The 18,719-nt window shown below is 36.0% G+C and overlaps 1 protein-coding gene across 3 annotated transcripts in view; it reads left to right on the forward strand.

Annotated features, from left to right (window-relative positions):
- Window positions 1-13,109, forward strand: part of LOC128992256 (protein dispatched) — a 73,223-nt gene extending 60,114 nt beyond the window's left edge. For 2 of the 3 annotated variants that reach the window (XM_054415739.1, XM_054415738.1), the window contains exons 13-22: window positions 3,832-4,039; window positions 4,639-4,817; window positions 5,539-5,899; window positions 6,202-6,316; window positions 6,928-7,156; window positions 7,932-7,993; window positions 9,090-9,288; window positions 9,695-9,868; window positions 11,788-11,960; window positions 12,720-13,109. In XM_054415739.1, coding sequence (XP_054271714.1) covers window positions 3,832-4,039; window positions 4,639-4,817; window positions 5,539-5,899; window positions 6,202-6,316; window positions 6,928-7,156; window positions 7,932-7,993; window positions 9,090-9,288; window positions 9,695-9,868; window positions 11,788-11,953 — 1,693 coding nt within the window. In that variant the 3' untranslated portion in view covers window positions 11,954-11,960; window positions 12,720-13,109. The remainder of the gene's footprint in view (window positions 1-3,831; window positions 4,040-4,638; window positions 4,818-5,538; window positions 5,900-6,201; window positions 6,317-6,927; window positions 7,157-7,931; window positions 7,994-9,089; window positions 9,289-9,694; window positions 9,869-11,787; window positions 11,961-12,719) is intronic. The other variant, XM_054415740.1, reaches the window with a different exon arrangement.
- Window positions 13,110-18,719: the final 5,610 nt, after the last annotated feature.

Here is an 18,719-nt window from a genome sequence, read left to right on the forward strand (position 1 = left end):
TTTTTCGTTTTGAAGGGTCATAACAGCCAAAAACACCACCCGTCCACATTTTTAGATATATGTCCGTCAGCACGATAACTCAAGCAAATATAATCTGATGTTGATGAAATGTGGTATAAACGTGTAAACTTTCGTTAAATAATAAAATAGGCATTTCCCATTTTTGACCCTAAAACATACAGTTTTTCTATTTCTTTCTAAACCATTTTGTAGGGCTTATAAAAAAAAATCATTTAGTACCACAAAGCGTTGGTTGTACGCCTAACGGGGAGATAAAATTCAGTAGAAATGGTAAAGTAAATATTACTCTTTGTTATTTTTATTTTTTTAATCAACTGTTGTAGTTTTCTTGTTTATTGACGGATACTAATCGGGGAAATTGGTTTATTTCATACCAAGCTATCGACATTTTAACCAGCAAACACACCTCTTTACTATCACTTTAGCAGCAAACTTAAGTAATCATTAAATCACTATCATTAGACAGTTTTAAGGGAATATTTTTGTGTAAATCTTCCTAGGTAAGCGAAAATTAGCTTAGTCTGCAGGTTTACTGCGGCAGGAGTAGGTTATTTTATTATAAGATTGAATTTGTCTGTTGAAATGACATATTATGGAAGTACGTTGTTCATACAATTAAAATTTTTATAGTATTACATTTCATATCATTCGTTAGGTAGTGTTAATTTCCCCATAATGTGTAATTTTAATATTTAATTCCCTTATTAAATGTTCCCTACACTTAATTTGTCCTCACATACTTGTAATTTGTAAATAAACCTAATGTTGACAAATATTCTTTTCAAGCCAGCACAATACCAACTCCCAAATATAAGAGCCCCCATAATTATTTTAAGAACCCCTGAACATCTAAGTAATAATCCTACAGTATATTAATTACTAGCAGAGTACCCGTCCTTCTTACGGGGCTGGCGTATAAGTATGAAATGCTTATTGCAGTTATACTCGTAAATAATATACTACAGTATTTCGTCAATTCGGTAAATTCCAAATAGGTAGGCCTAAATATAATAACAGTTAAAGCAAAGTTGGAGAGGTTAAATTATAATTTATTTTTTACATTTTAAATTGACAAGTTTGCTTTAATATTACGGTTTAAACTTCCGCGAGGGCCACGTACATTTCCTAATCATGTACTTTTCACTGCTTACGCTTCTTCGAAACTGACCAAAGTATACATTTCATTATCTAAATCATTGTATAACATCATAGTAGCCACTAGTAATCTCTCCCGTGAACTCATTTTACGCACCAACCATGTGTATTGTACGCAGTCTAGGAAACCACTCACGGCAGCTGCGTTTTGGGACCTGGACAAAAGCCGCAGCGCATCTATTACGCGTCTAGGAAACCACAGCCTTACGACTACGATCAGAAGGTGCAGTGTTTCCCATTTCGTTCGATGTTTGAATTTAACTTGACCTAAAAAAAATATTTGAAAGACTAACTATTTATATGATTTATAGGGAAAATATAATGTGTAACACGAGTGCAAACTACCTCTGCCGCACTCGATAAACTTTCAACACTCGCCCACGGAACACTCGCGTAAACATTTCTCTCGTGTGCAGCAGTGCGCCACTTCGCCCACTAGTTACACAAATAGGAATAATAATAAGCCTATAAAATGATCTATCATCATGCGAAATTTCAAACCCAATTCGAGTCATTTCTTGATTGAGTCCCAAACAAATAACGAACACACACACTTACAGCTTTATAATATTAGTACGGTATATATGTTTTGTATAGATGTTTCGATTGCCAATGGACTAATGCTGCCCAGGTTCTTTAATAAAGTCCTATAACAAGTACAGTTGGATTTTTTAGGTGGAATATCTTTGAAGATGAACCTATTTGGCAGTAGTGTGATCATGTGTTCAGACCTGTCAAATTTTGAGGTTAAATAAAAACAAACAAACTGACACAATAATTCTTGGAATTGACAATAGTTAAATAATATTATTATAAATATATTATACTTTAAACTTACTCTAGCCTACTTTCATATAACTACTTGGCAATATATAGAATATTTACTGTGAAATGGAGACGTGATTCCTAATTCCAAATCAGCTAATGAATAGTTGATACTTATAATTATTTCCTCCAAATTATAGGTGATGGTTGCTTTGATAATAGTTAATTATACGAGTTAGTATTAAATTTTGAATCTTCTTGCATAAGTTAATTAATTTCGATCATTATATTAATAGAATAATATGGATGCTGTGACTGGGATACACATAAAATAACCGTTTGGACATACAGTAATGATGATTTACGTCTAGTTTTGAAATATCTTAACATCTAAACATAGACTCGCCTTTTGGGTTTCATGTTAGAGATCAGAATTAAATACTCTTGAGATGACGAGATGAACCTTTATAGACTCACGTTTTGATCCATTTAAATTATAATTAACAGCTAATTGTATTGCTGATAATTCATTAATGCAATCACTAATCAAATAAGTTCACCTCATACAAACTGGATAACATTATACAATAGGCCAAGGAAGCAAGATTCGAGTTTGGTTTATAAAATGCAGTAGCCTAAAAACAGATTTTTTTCTTATAAATTAAACAATGAAATATACTAAATAATTTCATTTGATCTTAAATGGCAATTCTTTCGTAAGTAATACAAACCGGCCTCTAAATGCTTAATTATTAATTGCCAACATGCCAGTTTGTTTGTTTTGATTTAACCTCAAAATTTGACACATATAAACACATGATCGCACTACAGCTAAATAGGTTCATCTTCAAAGATATTCCACCACACCTTAACTGCTTCTAGCTAAAAAATCCAACTGTAGGTAAGAATATTTTTGTATATATACGCCTCATAGGCTACACATATACTTTTAAAATTAAATAACAAAAAAATTTTCTATAGTTTTAGCAACTGCCAAACGCCAATCAATAGATACTTTCTTGGAAGCTCTGTTTTCTGTTTAGAAACTACTTTGCATCTACTTGTAGTCCATACAACATCCGGCCACGCTCTCATGTTGTTCTCCTCTCGCCACAGCTCACATTCACCCTCTCTCTCCTTCTCCCACCCCTCTTTACTCGACCACCCCTTTCTCCCAGCGAAATACCCGGTATAGTACTGTTGGGTAGAATAGGCTTATGTCAGGTAGTCTTCTCCACTCGCCTCGACACTCTAATGACCCCTTAATTTACGAGTTCGATAAGCCGGGTCGCCAGCGCTCCTACACTCAGTCAAAACGCATCAGCTGCACAGGCTAGAACTTAATGTTTAGTGAGAGTATTAATAAACCAGCTGCAGCTGTTTTGTTGTAACTGAATGTGTTTTACAAATCCAGTTACTCCGGAACTTATCTTTAAAAATTTACAAAAAGGCTCAGCTGTTTGTGCGGAACTACATTCAAATCGTTCCACCGAGCTGCAGCTGAAAAAGTAGTTCCAGTGGAACTGGAACTGGATTGTGGTTCCGCTTGGAACGGTGGAACGAGTTCCACTCTCGGAACGGTGGATAAATGTAGTTCCAGCTGCAGCGACACATCTCTAGAATGTAATGATGTAATGTTTATGTATTGTTGACTGGTGTGGTGTCTCAAATATAATCCGTTTAAATCTGAAAGTGTTTTAATGTTCAACCACAGTTCACACGACTAAAACTGCAAGTGTCCTGCTGTACAACCAGGAAGTGGGATTGCACCAGTAGATTTATAAGTTAAAATTTGAAGCTATGACCCTGTTTTAGATAACACAAATAAATCAAATCCCCAATGTAAATTCCCAGTCCTTAAAAAAAACTGACAAAACTGTCTATTTGTAGCCTGGTGGTCGTGTCTGTGATGAACCTCCGCTATTTGTGGTTGTGTTTGTTGACTGCCGTTGCCATCGCCAGTATTTCCGTCGTCTTTTACTGGCCTAGGCTGAGACTCCCCGACTCTGCAGACTTTCAACTCTTTGCCGCCAGCCACCCTTTTGAACAATACGACTACATCTACAAGAACAAGTTTTGGTTCGAAAAACCTCAAAAGGTAAGTATTGTAATATTTGTTTCTAATGACAAAAATTGAAGTGAGGCTTCCACATACACAGTCAATGAGTCTAGTTGTCGTCAAGGAACTGTATCATTAACATGTGTTCTGATCTGATGCTCTGCTTGGGGCAGTAACAGAGCCTTTCTACCGTTTCGGTTGTTTATCTTACTTTTTAACACATCCCAAAACGATATTTTTCTCCTATGTTCAGTAAATAATAAACTATTTTTTTCTCTATCAAACAATTCAAATAAAATTTACCATGCAAACAATACTTATATCTTATATGCAACAAAGAAGAATATGTATGAGGTACCTCAGGGTTCCTGATTAGGGCTCGTACTTTTCATTTACTACGTAGGCCTATACAATTTGATAGCTGCTAATAAAATGTATTTACTAAAAACTGTAGCACTGTCCTGTTGTATAAATATTTTCTAAGATACTAATTGTAAGTAAATCTTAATTTTTCTTATTGATACTGACTTTGATAACGCGTTGGTTGATTTTTGGGTGGGATAGAAGGATTAAAGTTTGGTCCACTGAATAATGAATACGTCTTTTTTAAATAATTCTGACTCATTGTTATGCTCCAGGTTGAAACTGGGGAGAACAACGCTCTAATGCCTCTGAGGTTTGTGTGGGGAGTTGTCCCCGAGGACAACGGGGATCATCTGGACCCAGCATCCCGCGGGACTCTTCAGATAGATTTCACCTTTGACATGGCTGCCCCGGACTCCCAGGCGTTTCTTATGAAATTCTGCCACAACCTGAGGTTAGTGAAACCAACCGTCTACGGTGTTTCCTATGTTTCCATGACAAAATATGCAATTCAGCTGTAATAGAATCAATCATTTACTTTTCATCTTGAATAGAATGTGTAAAATACTATGGCGAAACTCACAGGATAGAAGCCAGCGTGTATTCCCATTCTCCCTACTTCTTCCTCCGAGTCCTAGCTCTGGCTATTGAGGTCAAATCATTGCTTTGTAATAGGGAGAGAAAGCATAAATGAGAGATAAATTGAGCACCTGGGTTGCTCACTCCAGTTAAACAAACGGTTGGGTGGATTGCTGAACTATATGACCTTATAGTTTCAGACCAATAACTCTCAGACTTCACCAAAGAGGGTCAGGCTCAACAACATATCCACATTATTTGGGGCTCTTGTACCGCATTTCTTTAGAAGCATTTGTGATTATTGACATACTAAATGCCACTGGTTTAGGACACTATAAACAAATTAAATTCAAGGGCCAACCATTGTAAAGAAGTTATTTACAAATTTTAATTATATAATGTTAGTAGGGTAAAATAAAATGTATCTCAAACTTACCACTGTCCAAAAAGTCAATAAGTCTCTCGATAATAATTTGGAGTAGTTTTGCTATGTCTACATTTCAATAACTATTTGCAATTTGTATTACTAACAAAATGATCTAAAACCATAGTATCTGTCTATTTCTTCTTTTTTACAAACCCATGAAATATTTCAGGGTGCAGCCGTTTTTCCAAGCTACGCCGGGGCTGTTTCTACCAAACTGTTTTATCGAGACCTTTGTTGACTGGATGAACCAGCGTTGCCATGACCCTGTGGACCCAAAGAAAAGCAGAGTTCCGTGCTGCGAGTCGGCCAAGTTCCCGTTTGAGAGGAAGGTGTTCAACCAATGCCTCCCGCAAGCGATTCACTCCCTCCTGCGAACACCCCAGAACTTGGTCGTTCCGGGGGTGGCAGGGCCGAGGTTTCAGCGAACCGGTTCCAAGAAGTCGCCCAGAGTAAGGGCTGTTGTGATAGAATACGACAGCAACCTGGTGCATTCGACTTCGTACTCGGAAATGGATTTGTTCTTTAAAGAGGTATATAATATTTTTCTATTGTTATACGATTATACTCGTATATTGAAGATATCTTACCGGTATGCAATGTTTCCAACCAACCATTGAATTACGAGTAGTTAGCACTTAAATACATATCCCTGAATATGCAGAGGGTGAATCACAAAAGATGTCCACTGTACCTCTAGTGTTTGTCTGGGAATACAAACTTGATGTCTCAGTTTTGTTCCTTATGGTTAGTCCATTTTATCTCCTGATTGTAAGGGTTGAATATGCTTTTGTCAAAAATATTTTTAGCTATATTATCATTAATTTTATCACAGGTGGAGGCATGGAGCCAGAAAGAAATGGCCAAGGCTCCTCCGGGAATGAGAAATGGGTTTTTCGTCAGTCAGCTAGCATTTTACGATTTACAACACACATTAGCCAGAGACACAGGTGAGATTGCTAATAGTTTCTGTTCTGCGATGGTCAAGTATAGGAATTTTATGTTTAAGTTCAAAGTCCCACATTTTTAATCCTAGTACAGTAGAACTCCTATCTGGGTCACTTGAGACCAAACTGTAAAATAAAAAATCTGAATAGTTGGATTTTCAAGAAAAATTATACAAGACAGTGACACTTTTTTAGGGAGGGGGTAAAAATGCTTTTACGCACACAGGTGGCCAGCCTGTTGTGTTAGACTACAAAACTTATCAGACTCCTCACCAAAAAAACCCCTCTACTCTGTTGGACACAGACCTGGAATTATTTGTAGCACCGTTTCTGGCGTTCAATTCCTTTATGACCTAGACTGCATTAAAACACATTAAAATATGTTACGGATTACTGCACAAACTTAAAAAATCTGCAAAAAAATCTTTCAGATATTCTCCCGCAGTCACATAAATATAACAAGACTTTCCCCGGGAACCTCTTAAATATTTTAATCCCATTTGATAAGCCAAATTTCATTAAAAATTCCCAAATGTTTAGCTTTAGACTTTGCCCTTTTTTGAATGCATAAGATCACTTTTTGTAAAGTACCTGACCCAACCTAACGATTTCAGTTCTCGCCATCGCCGTGTCTCTCGCAGTCTCCCTGGTGGTTCTGTTGATTGTCACATTGAATGTTCTCGTCAGTCTGTTTGCCATCCTCTCCATCACTTGTATCATATTTGTCACCGTTGCCGTCCTCGTTCTCATCGGATGGAAACTAAATGTGCTTGAGTCTGTGGCGATATCCGTCGCGATTGGATTGGCTGTCGATTTCAGCCTTCACTACGCCGTTACGTACAGGTGAGATTCGTTTTATCAAGATTTGTATGATTAAGCTGTTCCTTTAGTCAGCTTTATAGGACATAGAATCTAGGCCCATAGTTTTTTCAAAGTTTAAAAACTAGGCTTCGATTTTGTTAGTCTTGCTAACTAAAGCAAAAACCCTGAATGGTGTTGGTTTTATTTGCAACCAACCTTAAACGCAAAAGTACCTAGCTAACGACAAAAATATTATAATTCATAGTTTTAGTAATGAATGATAATCAGTATATAATTTTATAATATTGAATGGACATTATGCCAACCCAGCAGACGGTCGTATGACCGTTGTTGTATGTGCACTATGTATCAAACTATTGTATCCTTTTATGTACTGTTCATAATATGTATTAAATAAAGCACTTTTCTATTCTATTCTATTCTATAATCAGTTGATTATTCTATTCATATTATAATCAAGGAATAGTTCCAATAACTCACACTGTCTTACTGTTTATATGATTATGATTTCTTCCATCAATAAACATAATTAAGAATTTATCTATGCATTCAAAATTTAATTGAATCTTTAAAGTAGAGATATTAGATTGTTCGTGATTAAGGTTAGAAACTGACCTTTGCCATAAAATGCTGTCCTAATACAACCGACCACTTTCTGGATCCCTATCTTGCCAAAGCCAGTGACCAATCTAATCGTTTTCCTACTCAAAACCAGAAATAAGCCATTGTCTCTACACTACACATGTACGAGTGTTGGATGGTTCAAACCACTAAGGTTACTCTGTTTTCTCTGTAGATCTTGCAAAGACAAGGACAGCAGATCACAGTGTGTAATCTTCTCCCTACAGCGCATGTCAGGTAATTGTCCGTGTATTGTCAGTTTTACAATGTTTATTTTGATCAATCTCTTTGGTTAATGTTTATAAATCCTCAGGCTACTGAAACTATTAGTAGATAGATAGTAGAGTAGATCATTCCCATGTACAGTAGAACTCCAATTATCCGAACTCCAATTAACCGAAACTCCGGTTATCCGAATCGCTTACTTCAACAATTTTAAAAACGTAAAGCTACAGTAATAAGTTTTGCAAAATATCAAAGAATTGTTGTTAAACACATTTAGCCAGTGTGTAATTTTGGACTTTGATGGAACACTATTAACTTAATAACATGTATAAAACACTTGTACTATGAGCATTGTAAACTGTAAACATGTTCTGATTTCATTTATTATTAATTAAGTTCATTTAGTACGGTACCGAAAATGAGGATTTTTCTTAAAACTTCCCGGAAGTCCCGTTAAAACTCCGATTATCTGAATATTTGATTATCCGAATGGGGTCTGACCCTGACCCCTATTGATTCGGATAATCGGAGTTCTACTGTAACAGTAATCATTTAGCCAACTCTGCCCAGGCGATAGTAACCTAAAAAAAAAAATAAAAAATAACCCTTAAGCAAAACTGGTTCCAGATACAGTATACTCACGACATGTTTGGGACTTTGGTTGTGCCAAACTATTCAAAATGTCAGATTAGTACTGATTGTTTTTCTAAAAACAGCTGTTATTGGCAAACGAGCAGAAATTAATCATCAGCTGGTGGGCCGTTATTGTGTGTTTTATGGTGCTTTGTCTTATCTCATAAGTGTTTTGAAATATTAAAAAAATTATGAAGGTAAATCAAACAACCCTGAACTCCTTCGAGTGTTTGCTCCCAAATCTGCCAAAGGCTCTAAAATTGTTTAAAACAGCGTACACAAATTTTTGGAAAGTGCCGGACCATCGGTTGCCAGATTAGAGGGCTTTTGTTGTATTGGTAACCATTTAGGAAAACTTTTACCTGGTTAAATTTTTTATAACACAAATTCCGTTATCATGCAATATGCTTATTACCCATATTTCACATAACAACGTATTTACTTGACTACTAACTGAGAGCTCTGTTGTCCACAGGCCCCACGTTGATGGCTGCCCTAACCACGGCCGCTGCAGGTGCCTTTATGATCCCGTCGTCTGTACTAGCCTACATACAGATTGGAGTGTTCCTAGTGCTGGTGATGGTGGTCAGCTGGGGCTATTCCACATTCTTCCTCATGTGCCTCCTCGCGCTGGCCGGACCACAGAGCAACTTCGGTCAGCTGCATTATCCCAAGTGAGTTTCTTTTTTAATTGGTGAAATTTTGGAAAATCCAAATAAATGATATCTAAATTTGTTTTTATGATAACATAGCCTCATTCTGCTTTCGAAAAACTTGTATCACAAAAATTACCTTAACCTAAATTGATTTTGGTAATTGTTTTAGATAGTTTTTCCAACATTATTATATACGCATTACAGTACTACGTAAGTCTTTTTAACACTTTTATTTGTTTTCAGGCTGAACCCATTCCAAAATTATGGGAATAATCCTTTTTTTTTAATGCCTACACATAACTAATAGTCTCTTCTGTATCTCATTTGTATCTCTTTCTAAAACCACACTTTTCTTTTTCATTGTATATATAATTTGTAATACAATCCAATGTTGTCTTAATGCAACCAGCAATGTTTGTTGCAGTATGCGAGGGTTGTGCAAGAAGCGGTCAGATGGCAGCCGCCCGGACAGTGACAAGACTGTTTACATTAATGTGTTGTCGGAAGCCTCGCTGTCAACGTCGTCCACCATGTGCGCTCTGCATTTATCCACCAATGAGACCCACGAGCTTGATGCACTCACGAGGCACAGTTGCAGGTATTATGCTTGTCTCTCTAGACTATGTCTTTTATTTCAAGAACCACAGTTTAAAAATAATGTGGCAATTGCTGAAGCAGGAGGGTGCCAAATTAGAAATTACAGAAAATAATACTGAAACTAATTTGCAAGTCAGGACATGTCACTTAGATTAGTGATGGGCGGATCCAAGAAAATGTTGGTACTGGATCCGGATTCGGATCTTAAAAAATTTACAGTTAGGCCCTACACGATGTCATAAGGGTGGGTTAAAAAAACTTAATATTAACAGAATGCGAATTTAAATCATACTGTTTTAAATTAAATTGTTAATGTTTAAAGGTTAATATATGTTATATATGGAATAATCCCCAGTTGAGCCCAAAATCCATCATTTTTGGGGGAGACTAAACATTTTCAAAATCATAAATTGAAATATTGTGCTAAGTTTGGACAACCACCAAAAGGGTACAGTATCTGTGTATATTTTACTATCCTTCAATCTTGAGTATGATATATCGTGGTTTTTGCATGCAGCATCCAATTTTTTTATGTCTGGACCACTTCTTGCTAATCTTTTCCTTAAATTCGTTCCAGGTCCACAGTACTGATAGCCGGGTATGTGAAGTTCTACAGGTAAAATACCCTGCGTCTGTGTACAAGAAGACTATATGTGTCCTAACTGTGTTCTAACTTATAAAATGCTAAATGGGGTGTCTTGACTTTTTATATACCCTGTATGGACACAGATAATCTTCTTGTACACAGACACAGGGTATTTTACCTCTAGAACTTCACATACCCGGCTATCAGTACTGTGGACCTGGAACAAACTTAAGGAAGAGATTAGCAAGAGGTGATCCAGGCATAAATAAATTGGATGATGCATGCAAAAACCACGATATAGCATACTCAAGATACAGTAGACTCCCTCTTATCCGGACACCTTTTAACTGGACATCAGTTTAACTGGACTACACTCGGCGGAGATGACATCTATTTAACCGGACAATTTTTATCAGCACATTGGTTTAACTGAACTAAATCGGCAGGAAGTGGGCAGTACTGAAACGACTGTTCTCGTGGGAAAGATTTGAGACCAGGGATCACGTGTCTAAATACAATGCTCTCATAAATTCAAGTCGAATATTACAGTAAACAGACCGTTTTGACGAGTTTTTGGGGACGTCGGTTTAACCGGAAAAGCTGTTATCCGGACTGGCCTCGGTCCCAAGGAGTGCGGATAAGAGGGAGTCTATTGTATATACTCTCTTCTTGTATACAGACACAGATAGTCTTGTACATGGATACAGACGGGATAGTCTTGTAAATGGATACAGACGGCTTTTTGTTAGTAAAAAAATCAGATCCATCAAAACCAAGATCCGGATTTTTTTTTATCCGATCGGGCGCCGGTTCTAGCTCGGATCCGGCAGATCCGGTAGTCCGATATCCGGATCCGACCATCACTACTTATGATACTGTAGTGCTCATTGACTATTAAAGATGTAAACTAAATGTTTTAAACAGAAATAAAGTTAAATATAAACTATTTTCTGTATTTAGTTAAGCCTACTATAATTTCTACCACTTACTCTATTGCCATTGTTTAAAAAATCAGTACCTTTGTGGAAAGTCCTCATATTCAAAATTAAAAAATAAGTTAAGCATGGTAATATTATTATTCTACACACATATCAGTATTAGGAGCATCTGCTAGGGAACGGTAAATAGCCAAGGGAATATAAAAAAAAATCAAGTTCCAGTAAATCACATACATTTGGCAATATCTCATTGATCACAGCCTCAGAATACAGAGTATGTCAAACTTTCAAGTGTTTTACCATCTTAAATATTCTACAATCAATTTATAGGTTTTCATAACATATTATTAGCACTGAAATATTGAGTTTCTTTAAGTCAATTGCTTCACTGAGCAGATGTAACAGGTACAGTCGCAGATCACGGCGGTCTGGCAGTTTGTCGCAGCCAAGCAGTCGCAAGGTGTCACTACCAGCAGAACAGAGTCCGTCGGCTACCTCGGCCACAACCATCATACATGACGATGACCTTGACCTGCCTCAGTCATGCAATCATGTGTCCTAGACGACAGGTAAATAACCTTGCAAACAGCTGGTCATGCTGCGCAGAACTCTACCACTGAGCTGTTGTTGTGGATTATTCATTGTTTTTTATGTTAATTTTCATTAACGTTTCTCATATTTTCAACATGAAAGTCCAATTTCTCTTAAAAAAGATTTTTGTTCCACATACACCAATGGTTTGGTAAAAGGAGTAGAATGCCTGATCGGAGGTAAAACTCTAAAAGAGTCATCCCTTATCCTGCCAACTTACATTTGAGCTGTCCACCGAGTATTTTAGGCGAGATCATGTCCTTTAAGTTCTACTACAGACAATCAATACATGAGTTGTTCAGACTCGAATGAGATAGGATTGAACCCCTTGATCTTTAGTGCTTAATCTTAGCTTAGCAATTGATCTGATCTTACCGTTTTCTGTTTTCCATGCTAACCACCGTGGTAAATGCGAAATCACAACCCTAGTGTAGAACTTACTTTGTTTCCCCAGTGTTCAACAATTGTTGACAATCGTGTTAACGCTTCCTTACTACTTCCTGGAGTGGCCACTGGTACCGAGGTACTTGGCCTCGCCCACGCACTGCCTCGAGGTGTCTCTTGAGCACCCTTTTCATTCCTTCCCAATCTTCTAATGTCTCTTTGGACTTGATCCCTCCATCTTAGCTTATGCTTCGCATGTTAAAGCTTATTGTAGTTAATTTAATTTCTTTCTTTTTACTCATAAAGGATTGTTAGCTTTGAAAGTTAACTTGTTTAAATGTATAAATTTGCAGGCTGAAGACTGATGGGACTTCTTGCGACCAGTGTCTGGTGCTGAGACATCTCCTGTTCCGATGTCAAAACAACACGGTGTCTGCATTGCGACACATGTTGATGTTGTATTTGCATCGAGACGTCTTAAGGTATTTGAGACAAGGATTCGTAGCGATGCAACCCAGCATCATTGAGACATTACGATGTCTGGCGTCGGAATTACGACGCCCACCATACATTGCTCATCTATATTTTAGGATATAAAGATATCATCTGTAATTCTGTGATCTGTGTGCTATTAGCTATCGTTAGAACTTGCTCAATTCATTCTTCCATTTCTGAGCCACTCTGATTGGTGACGATTGAGCTATAGTCCTCGCCACCCTAAGTTGAGGCAACCAAAGGCCGCACTAGATATACGCCGTGCGGCCTTGGGCTGCCTCAACTTAGGGTGGCGAGGACTATAAGAGGCGGTTCACGAGTACGGGGTTTCGTGGCCCGCGGTTATCGTTGATCTCGACCAATTTTAACCGACGGTCAAAAAATGGGTTCACGACATAGAGCGTTAGCCGAGATCAAGCTTAGCTGAGACCAACGCTGGCCGTCGATCAAGAGCAGGGATTAACTGGGAATTTTCGTTGGGAGGTTGGCAACAGCCACCTGCTGCGCCGCTGCTCGCGGTCGACGAGCCCCAAAACAAGAGGATGACATTGCGTCATAATGATTGGTTCATAAATTATTATAATTAAACAGAGTATTTACTGATATCGTATAAAAGGTTGTGGACTTGCACTTGAATTCATTATAGACTTAAGTTTAAGGTTACTCAATTTATCATTGAATTATGAATAATACACTTTTACTGAATACATTGAATCGGGAAAATGCAATTATGATTTTAAAAAGTTTATACAAATCTTGGTAATGTTTGCAATAAAATTCGATTACCAATTATGTTCAAAAATAAGACATACTTTATCAGGTTTGCAGTTGTATCCAAACGTTCAAATTATTTAATAAAATGACTGCTCTTTTCAAATATTTATGAATATCTTTTATGTATCAGTAATTTGTATAAAAAATAAATTTCTAGCAACAACTGGCTATTATAGGAGCAGAGATGCCTTCATACGTATACAGTAATAAACGTAAATATATAATGGCAAACCTACAATAACATTTTATGACACCAAGATCTTTTAAATCGGTTCACAATTGGGGCTACAAACAGCACAGGCCTAAGAACTAAGCCCCTAAGAACATTTGCGCGTGCCAGACGGGCAGAGCGCAGCCCTAAGCATGAGAAAACAGGTTATAATTGAAAAAAATATTTTGTTGTAATACAACGTTTTGTATATTTAACTATATAATTTATCTTTTACCTCAGCAAATTGAAGCAATTTATTGTAAATCCCGATATGACAAATATTAAGACATTATCAGATGAAAAGGTCTTTCTTTAACAAATCTTAAATCATAAACATAATAATATAAACATATAATTTAAAACATACGAAATAAAATTTGGATACTTAAATAAAATGACCTATGTTTTATATGAATTTTATGGGGGAACAAAAATTGAACTAATTTTATACAATAAAAAATCTTAGACAAACCCAAAATTTTTTGATGGAACCATTTTTATTTTGATATTATTCAGCTGAAATAAAAGGATTCAAAATTGCTAAAATAAATATAAAGAATTTACAAAATAAGATTCGATTGCAATTTAAATTTATATGAATATGTTAAGCTATTAGTTATATTTTTACTTAGTAATAATTAATCAAAATGCCTCAACAGTTACTTTTTACGATGTTTTGCATGTTTTCGGCTATCAGTAGTAAAAAAATTAATGAAATTGTTCGGAATTTAATGCCGAATCCGAATATAACATTCTTTTTGCCAACAAAAAAACAATAAACGAGCAAATGAGATAATCCCGACATGATGTCACCTTAACCCTGCCCCCTAGCAGGGTTAAGTTGAAGACCAAAACCATTGTTATTTACGCTCGAGATTATCCAGTTTGCGCTAGACTATGACTCGTGAACCCGACATTTGGCCCGGGGTTTTCTCTAATTGAACCCGTGAAGCTGACTTTTTGCGCTCGGGTTTATCCCTGTCATAATTGGGTGAAGTTTATCTGTCTGCGCTCGAGCGCGGGTAACCTCGTACTCGTGAAGCCGATTTCCAAGCCGCGGCGCAAAAAACCGGCTATAACTGGATTTTGCGCTCGAACTAAGGATAACCCGTGACTCGTGAACCGCCTCTAAGAATTGCTGATTTGACAGTTTGTACAGTCTATTATGTGAGCAGAGTACAGTTTTCAATTATGTTGGTCACACACTCCAGTGTGTTGTGTTTGGTTGTGTTTGTGACACTCTCTTTGTTGGTGGAGAAAGAGATAGGAGTTACTTGTGTTTACGTTATCAGTTTAAAACCAAAATTTCCAAAATGAACCTTTTTTATTTTTTTGACAAAATATATTTTAAAGATTTTGACCCCCAAAAACCAGCTTAGTAAAAATATTGATGAAACATAAAGTAAGAATCAAGTGAAATATTTATAATTTTTGCTTTCTATGGTTTGTTTATATTGTTTATAACTTTGGAGAAAACTTATAAACTCACCCAATCTTCATCCAACCGAAACCTAAGTTAACTGGGGTGCTTGCCAACCACCGAAGAAACAAAAAAATCAATAATGCCTCTTACAATGATAGGAATAGGAATTATGTGGGGGACAAAACCACTGCAAAAGTTCACTTTGTTCTTTGGGCATGTTTTGAAGACCTTCCCTACATCTTCCCACTTGACCACAGGGGTTTCAGGGAGGGGCAGATAAATGTAATATATATCCATGTAGATAGACAAATCCATTAACCACTGAATATCCTAAAACTTAAGCCTGGCTATCTGGAACGGTCCCTCCCAAATAATTTGGTTTATTGGGGGTTTAATAGATGCCAACTCCGGGGAGCGAGCTTGTGTAGATGTTAGAGCGCGGGACTTTGGTCCAAGAGGTCCCGGGTTCTTCAAATCCCGCCACGTCACCAATGGATTTTAGAAGGGATAATGCCGCAACCCCTAGGTCTAGCCTGAAGTAATGTGAAAAACAATTCCAGGCTCGTGCCTAGCGTCCTTGGACAAAAAAATATACCACCTCCATATAGTCTTGTCGATTGATATGTACTGTAACTTACAAAAATTCTTGTAAACCAAAAACCAGAGATTATTTTGGGAACATGTTTGTTCACCTTTGCTTAAAAATGCCTATTTTGCGTATTCAACAATTACATGACATGATTTTCTGTAAATCAACTTATCCTCCTTTGAGGTTTAAGGTATTCAAATATACTTTTGAAATCGTTTAGTGAATTCATCGCATTAGACCAATTTAAAAATGCAAATAGAGTAACAGGAAGAATTCTTAAATGGGGTTAAAGTACATACCCCCCACACCGTTTATTCCCAGGTTGGGGCTTCGACCATCTTCATCTTTTTCCATCAGTCTACAGAGTTCTTCCTCCACTGCTGTCTGCCATCTTAATTTTTTTCTGCACACACCTCTTTTCCTCCTCTGTCCACCTTTTTTCTAGGTCTTCTCCTCCTCACCACAGTCTCTTTCCCTCTTTTGCCATTGACTATAGGGATTCCCTCTTCATACATACTTATCTAGTCACCAAACTACAGCAGGGTGGTATGATGGGAAAGAAGAAGATGCACCAATGTTCATTGATTTTAAAAGAAGATCTGTATTCTTTGCAATCCTTAGACCAATTAAATAAATTTAGTTTACTTTTTAACAGGTTTTGAGCTCAAGGTAAACTTTGAAACATTTAGGTTTTGGCCCAGTTTTTAACGATCTTGGGTGGTTGACAAGTTTAAGTACAACTGTATTATGATGATTTATACAAGGTGTACTTATTGTTTTAACATTACTAAAATAGTATAATAACATAAGATTGTAAAGCTTGGCTCTGCTCAGTCTTCATATTAAAAACCATTTGCTCGAAGAATAATGAAACTGCTAACTTTTCCTGGAAAGCTTTAATATTAAAATGAAAATAAGACAATATAGTAAAGAAATTATATATTTTGTACGACTTTTAGTTGGTCATTAACATCACTATTTTGCTTAGATATAATTTTATAAATATAGAACCATAACTTGAGAATAGAATATTTATTAGCTAATATTTTGCGAGATTTGTGAGTTTTTACGCAGACTGTCCAATTTATCAATTAGAATTTTTTACTTATTGGATTGGTATTATTTCTTTTAAACGTTTTGTTAAGTCCAGTAATCTAAATGAGATTAAACTTAGGTTAGTTGTAAATAGAGCAATTTAAATATTGCTAACTTTTAGATAAATCTTCTTAGTTCTTTCAATCATAGTAGCGTTAATACTGGGAAGATTTTAAAAAGAACTTAAGGTAACCAACTGATTAAATTAATGGCCATTATTTTTGTACTTAGTAATTCTAGTTAGTTGTACATAGTAATTATTGTTGGCTGTTACCGATGTTGTGAATAGGGTAAAAATATGTAACAAGAAACCAGATAACTAATTGAATTTGTATTGAAATGTTGTAAATATGAGGGTTGTCTGTGTAAATTAACATCTCAAACAAGCAATTTCTTACAGCACCGCCTAGTCCTTTATTTCTTTCTTCAATATTTAATTTTTGTTTTTGTTTGTGTTAGTTTAATGTTAGGTGTGTGAATTAGGTTCCGGGATTAAATTTTTGTAGAATTTATACACGGTGATGGCTTAAGACTCTCAGAATTCACCATAATCCTAAATTCTAAATGGTCAAAACTTGTTGGAGACTATAATTTACAGACAACCTTCGTGTGTACAAAATTAATAATTTATGTATTACTAAAATACTATTGATCTCAAAGTAGTATTAGACTAAAGAAAATGCAGTATTTGTTAAAGACTGTTGGGAATATTACCTGTTTATGGGTTTTATTTCCTAAAAAAATAATTGTACTAATGATGTCATGTTTGTTAACAAATTTAAGGATTGCTGCTTAAAAGTCCTAAAAATTACTCCATTAAAAGGTGTTAAATCGTAAATAAGATACTCCATTTTTGATCATTTTTATGGATCAGCTAAATCCAGTTTTAACTTGTTTAGGTTTTAAGATATATGTTCAGTAACACTTAATGTATTCCCTTCGCTCAGTTAATTTTCTCCTTTATTTAAAGGTTATGGTTATCATATCATAATTGATTTAGCAGCTTAATTAATTTGTAAATTGTACTTATATCTCACACCCTCCTCTCCTTTTCAAAAAAATCCTTGCTAGAAATCATTTGGCTTTCCATTAAAATATAAAACTACTGAAAAACCTTGTTGTCTAAAACTTTCTCAAAATACTTGTTATTTGTAGATTTAAGGATGAGCACACTACTGCGTAGACAATTTATTTCATACTAGTAAACACGATGCTCGAAATCGAGCAATTGCAAAGAAGTAAATTAGTTATTTAAAAAAAAAGTCATAATAATGTCCGATGAGTTTAAAAGACTTTGAATTAAAAAATGAATAACAGCAATTACAGCAAATTCAGCTGATCAAAATGTAAACAATTATGTTCTTCATGAGGATAACATGGGGACTTTAACAGCCACTGGGGCAGAGCCCAAGGAACCTTTTCAAAAATGTAATGTCAGTTTGCAAATCTACGTGACACGCTCTTTCCAATGAGACGTCAATGGATAAAATCGGTTAAGAAATGTCGAAGGAGTTCAACTGACAAAGTTTCATGTAGCGTATTAATTATATAGATTAAAGCAGTAGCCAAAATTATGATTTAAAAAAGGTCAGTTATGTAATTAAGACAATGCGAAGAGTCCCTGTCAAATACAGTTTTGTTTCTTATTTGTCATCTTTTCAATCACATCAAATTGAAAGGGAAATTTGCTGTCAACGATAGCACTTTTTATGACTTAATCAACTATAATAGGACCAAAAAACTTAAATATAAATAAGGAACTACAA

Source organism: Macrosteles quadrilineatus, unplaced genomic scaffold (genome assembly GCF_028750875.1).
Source record: "Macrosteles quadrilineatus isolate MER2022 unplaced genomic scaffold, UCM_ALF_1.0 Scaffold_4__1_contigs__length_99947679, whole genome shotgun sequence".
NCBI lineage: Eukaryota > Metazoa > Arthropoda > Insecta > Hemiptera > Cicadellidae > Macrosteles > Macrosteles quadrilineatus.